This window comes from Cinclus cinclus, chromosome 2 (genome assembly GCF_963662255.1).
Source record: "Cinclus cinclus chromosome 2, bCinCin1.1, whole genome shotgun sequence".
Taxonomy (NCBI): domain Eukaryota; kingdom Metazoa; phylum Chordata; class Aves; order Passeriformes; family Cinclidae; genus Cinclus; species Cinclus cinclus.
The window spans coordinates 37,860,920-37,866,919 of record NC_085047.1 but is presented as its reverse complement, the minus strand read 5'-3'; the positions used below and the strand labels follow the sequence as shown (position 1 = coordinate 37,866,919).

Here is a 6,000-nt window from a genome sequence, read left to right as displayed (position 1 = left end):
GAGGATTTTTTTTTCGGTATGTGAGGAAAGTACTTGTTTTTCTCCATATTTTATTATTCCATGAGATTTCTAGAGCTTTTTTGGCATCATGTGAATTCCGTATAACTGATGCTTTCAAGAGAGTGAGGTAATGGACAGAGCTCTGGGGAAATGCCCATTTATGAAATGGGATATCAGAAAGCCTAATGGGTGGAAGACGGATATGCAGAAATAAGTTGATCTTGTAGTTATAAGAGTTATTTCATATCTAATTCAAGGCTTATTACAAAAATTACAGTTAGAGGACATTTGTAATGACAAGGTCTCATTGCTGCCAATTTTTATCTCACTATGGAGACTGATTCAAAATTTCCATCCATACACATATGAGTACACAGATGGTGAGTTAGAGATTTAACTCAATGGCGAGGCCAGGTGCTAAAAATACAAATGTGGGTAAAATGTGCAAGGGAGAACAGAATGAAAAAGACTGACAGCTGTTCATTGTCTTGCCTTGACTAAATATGACTCTTAACAGTCTGAGGAACTAAGAGACCAGGCTAGAAAATTAAAAACTTGACAGAGGTAAGTCTCTTGCAAAAGCCAGAGATGTTCAAAACGGAGTACCTTATAATGAAGCTATTAGGTATGCTCTAGGTTTCCTAGGTTTTTTTCATTATGTGAAACAATATGGTGCTAATGTTGCAAACACTTCCCTGGACATTTAAACTGGTGGGTTCCTCTCTAACAAATACTTTTGTACAAGCTCGACCTCAATGCCCACTGTGTGAAGATTTATGTGTTTGCCTGTTGTACATACACAGGATCTGGGTTTTTAAGCACCAAGTACTGTAATGCCCCATTTTTGGCATTGATTCCATCAGGATAAGCTCCCCAAGCCTGATCCAGCTGCCTAATGGCAATGGGAAGTTTCTTGTTTCAAGATACCTTGGCCAGACAGAGGAAAAGGTAAAGGCAGGGTTCTGTTTAAACTCATACCATTCTGATTCAGTGAGATCACATCGCAAACACAGCCTTGTGGTGTTACCTCATTCCCAATTTTTAAAAAACTTCAGCTCCAGCTTCCATCTCAGGGAAGCATTTATGAAGAAAAGAGGTCCTTCAACATTTAATTCAACATATGTCTGAGCACAGGAGTAAACACAACCCTAAGCATGACCCTGGGAAGAAAAAGAATGTGCTATTGCATTTGTTCACTTGCAGACAAGAAAGCACAATGTCTCCTGGCAGTGCTGGTGGCCAAGAAAACATTTAGTGCCATGGTGATAAATGAAGCCTCTCCTTCTTTCTACCCATCCAAAACCTAGGAGGCTGGTCCAAGCTAAGATGGAGGGTCCCCAAAAACCCAAAGGGAAGTCGTGTCTACAGGATAATTTCTCCTGTCCTAAAACAATTGCTTCAAGGTTGGTGCTGTCAGTCTGCACCTGGCACAGCGGTGTTTGCTTCCCATGCCAAGGAACCTAAACAGCTCTGCTGGGAAAAGAGAAGCAGCTGGGGTTCCATGTTCTCAGAGTCAGATACACCTCTGAAGGGGTTTGACTCCCAGCTGGCATCAGGCCACTGGTCTGAGCAGAAACACCACAACAATGGAGAGAACTAGCAGGTGTTGCTTGTGTAAATTCTGTCCTAGTTACTAAGATTAATATACACTGTGCTGTCTATTCCTGGCCACAGACCATGTTGACTGTTGGAAACAAGCCTGTGTTCTTTGTTCCCTCTCAAAGCAGATGTGCTCTCCAGGTCATATGGTGAGTGGGAAAATTGCTCGGGGGTATGCCTACAAATATGAAAGAGATAAAAATTCTCTTTTGAGTTCTCTGTGATGAAACTTCCTGGGGAAAAAAAACCAGGCTGTTAAATCCTTCACTGAAGGAAAGGGAAAGGAAAAAACTTGCCTGGGAACTGGTATAGGATCTCAGCAGAGCATAGACTTTCACTAATAGGTCATGAGTTTGGTCACAAGTACAAATTATGCATTCCATGGTTTTGAGGAAGAAGGGATGGTCAAGAGCTGCCAAAAAGTAAGATTTAGAAGACCCGATGAGCCAACGCTTTACTTTGATCCTTTCACACAGGGTGATTTGCCATGGCCAAGGTGGGGAGGCCCAGGGAACACTAGTGAACTGTGGAGAAGACATGAACGGCTGAAGAGTTGAATCAGAAATGACTTGATGGCCGTGTCTTCTGCAAGCAGGTGACATCTGGTAAAAATTAACTTGATCAGTGTGAAAATGAAATGCTGTCACCATGGAATACTGAAAATACTGAAATAAACTTGCTTAATACACTTAACATTTTTCTATCCAAACAACTTTTCAAAGGATGACATTACCTTACTAACACTGAAATATTTTGCATAATGGCACTTTTTTCAGCAAACATCTAATGTAACACAGGAGGCATTTCTGTTAGGGCAAGGACCCAACCAGGGGTCACAGCTCTGCCAGCCTGTCCCAGACTGCCACAGCCATTCTGACTGTCTTTGACTGGACATTTGGGGCTTTTAAGGTGCACAATTCCAACATATTCCAGTCATATTCTAACTGCAGAGCTAGGGACCCCAGAAGCATACCAGTTCCAGACTTCAATAAGACACTTTTTCTGGGAAGCCCCTGGGAACTTACAGAATTTTCCTTCTCCCTCTGAATGGGTCTTTACCTCTTAGATGTAGCAGCCCTCATTCCCTATTCCTGTGCTGCTGGCGTGGAGAATATAGAGAAATCTGAGCCTGGGAAGGAGGGGGCTGAGGAAGGTGTATTATTTATTATTATTATTATTATTATTATTATTATTATTATTATTTCTCATTACCCTATTCTGACTTTCGATTGGCAGGAAATTAAACCAATTTCCCAAATCAAGTGTGTTTTGCTCGTAACAGTATTTAGTGAATGATCTCTCCCTGTCCTTGACATATGAACTTTTCCTTACATTATCCATGCCATGCAAAGCTGAGGAGAGCAGTGGTAGAGTAGCTTTGGTGGGCACCTGCTGTCCAGCCAGGGCCAACCCACCAAACTTTATTTTGTTACCTGTGGGTCACCTTGTGGAGTCTGTGCATACTGAGCAACCAATAGTCAGCCATAATTTGAGCAACCATTGAATCAAGTGGAACAGAGGTGAGCATGGTGAGACCAGGTTTCCTCTGCTAAAAATCACCCAGCTCCCCAGATAAATGTAAGGCAGTATAGAAGACAGCAACTAATGAGCACTTAAAGCAAGTTGAGAGTGGTTTCTGAGCTTCTTCTTTCTTCTGTTGATGGCATTCAATCAAGGACAAACATTATAGGACATCATAGGACCTGGAGGGAAAACTCTCTTATCCCAGAAGAAAATGTGTCTATGGGACAGTCACTCTCCTCACTCACTGTATATTTTGCTTACTGAGCTAAAGGGCTCTTTCTGCTCTTACATTCAAACACAGAGTGGATGCAGTCAGGCACCTGTCAATAAATCCATGTGCCAAACATGAGTTGGGCTGTGGCATTGGACCCTAGAGTTGTGATAAAGCAAATAAAAGAAAGTTATACATTAAATCCACCACACAGGCTGGTCTGGTTTCATGGGAGCATTATTTAATCAAGCACAGGAAATACACAGTGTTCTTTGGGTAGCATTGTAGCTGACGTTGGATCTGGGAGATTTTTGTAGGAGTGGATCTGATAAGATGCTACAACCTATTAGAGGTTACAAGAGACTTAAGACTGCCCATCCTGCTTCTGCAGTACACCTCAACAAGGTATTTGTAAACATCAATCAAACACCCCATGCCTGATTAGCACCTTAGTAAAATGACTGAGTTACTGAAGGCCTCTAGAAATTGGACTGATAAGTTACATTATTGTAATCTTCACTTTCTATGAGCAAGGGCTGTATCTCTGAAGAAGTTCCTCCTTTTTTCTTCCGGCAGGCCCTGATAAGCCCTGTGACCACAGCAGTGACAATGCCTCCAAACACAGCTGCTCCGACCAACCAAGCCCAGATCTGACGGGCTTGTTGGAGATAGGGTGCCAAAAAGTCTTGGAAAGACTGAAGAGCTTGAAAAATCAAACAGAAAAAGAAAGATTATTTTATTTGATGCAATGCACTGTCAGTTTATAGAAGTTCTATAATAGATAATACTGGAAGGCTGAGTATAAAGAGGCAGGAGTGGTAGAAATTGTCTGAGAGCCAAAAATAGTTTTAAACAAATCTCTTCAGCCCTGATAGTCTGTTTCTCAATCTTCATGTCCAAAGCTGGCACAGAGTTCACTGTCCCCAGTGCTCCTCACAGTTTTGTCAAAACTTCAAACTGTAACCTAAGAAGTTTGATACTGTGTGACCAAAGGTCCCTGCTAGCTCAGCATCCTTTGGGGACAATAACTGAAGCAGAACACTAGGGAGACTTTAAGAAAAGGTCAAGTCTATTTCAATGCTTTCACAAAATATTTACCCAGCCTCCAAAAATTTGCAGGTCAGGGATTTCCTGAACCAGATGTGGTGGTGTTGTGTGTAATAATCACTGGGGGATTTTTTTTTTCTCTTTCTGTCATCTTTTCAAGCTGCTCTTTGAAATTTTATCACAAGTTTTAGCAGCAGAAAGATCCCTACCTTAAGTATATATTGACTGGGGGAAAAAGCTTCCTTTCACTTATTGTGAACCTGAATTCCACTTACTTTGACAGTCCCTGTGTGGGGAGAGGAAGTAGGCAACAATTCTGTGGTCATTTTGCACAACAAATCCTCTTTCTTTGGTGAATCCAGGGCAGCTTCTCACTGTTAGATGATCAGCTGCCTTCTTGCTTTGTGATATGAAAGTGTGTGTCTTTGTCTGTTTTTCTTGGTATGGCTTAATGAGTTATGAAAACCCTGCCATACAGGGCTCTTACTTCACAGCAGATGCTGGAAAGAAACCTATTCTAAATAAACTCAACAACATTCTGGCTTGAATTTGAAAAATAAGAATACTTGTCTGTGTGAGCCAAGGAGGATTTGGAATCCACATCTCCCAATTGCTAGCTCTAAAGACCATTATTAGCAGTAATTACTAGCTAGTAGGGAAAAGAAAAGAGCACCTCTATGGGCACCTTCTCTGGGAACTCCTATGGTAGTTTATTTCTGAATGCTCTTTATGCATCTGCTCTGATTTAGATGTATTCAACCATATTTAGAAAGTTGTATGCCCACAAAGGCTGTAAATATCTTCCTATTATCTTGCATTTTCACTGGTGCTCAGAAAAACAATCCATATATCCTCTTGGGTCATGGTATTTCCAGGAGTATGCTGTTACATACACTGTGCTCTGAAAAGATGATGCCTCCCTGGGTCTGGGTAAGGGATGCAGCCAAGCAGTTGCCTGATTTGGTGTGGCCCCCTGACTACCCTCTATTGATATTCCAGGTGGATAGGGATGAGGCAGAAGGACAAAGTCCCAGGGTAATCTAAAGGGACTTCAGGGCACTGAGGCATTGAGTTAAAGGAATAGGTGTTCAGGTAGCATTCTCCTTGATTCCTTCAGTACTAGGGGAAAAGACTGAAAGGAGTAGGAAAACTCAACAGATCTATACATGGCCAAGAGGCTGGTAGCATAGATGGAATTTTGGGGTTTCTGTCCGCAGGGTGGCTTACACAGCACCAGGTCTGCTCATATTGGATGGAGTACACCCGAGTCAGTGGGCGAAAAGGATCATGACCCAAGAACCAGCAGGGTTGATAGAGTAGTCTCTAAAGTAGATGTAAAGGGGGAGGGGGATTATTGGTTTCTGCCATTTCTTGTGTGTGTGTTGTTCTCTGGTTGTGTACCTCTAGGTGTTCCAAAGAAATACCTGTGAAACTTCCACAATCAAAACTAGGAAGAAGAGCTAGGAAAGATTCAGGTTATGGAGCTCCTCAGTCAGCTATAAGTCATGGTTACTTGCCTTTGTAGTGGTGAAAACTTTACAGCTCCTACAGATTCCATCAGTCTTCTCATTATTACAGCTTGGAAAATCTTTTTTTTTTTTTTTTAATGAAAAGGTTTG

The 6,000-nt window shown here is 41.8% G+C and overlaps 1 protein-coding gene across 1 annotated transcript in view; it reads right to left on the bottom strand.

The window, feature by feature from the left end:
- Positions 1-3,813: 3,813 nt before the first annotated feature.
- TYR (tyrosinase) overlaps positions 3,814-6,000 on the bottom strand; it is a 42,512-nt gene continuing 40,325 nt past the window's right edge. Inside the window, exon 5 of the mRNA XM_062514221.1 lies at positions 3,814-4,037. Within this exon, the coding sequence (XP_062370205.1) occupies positions 3,814-4,037 (224 nt within the window). The remainder of the gene's footprint in view (positions 4,038-6,000) is intronic.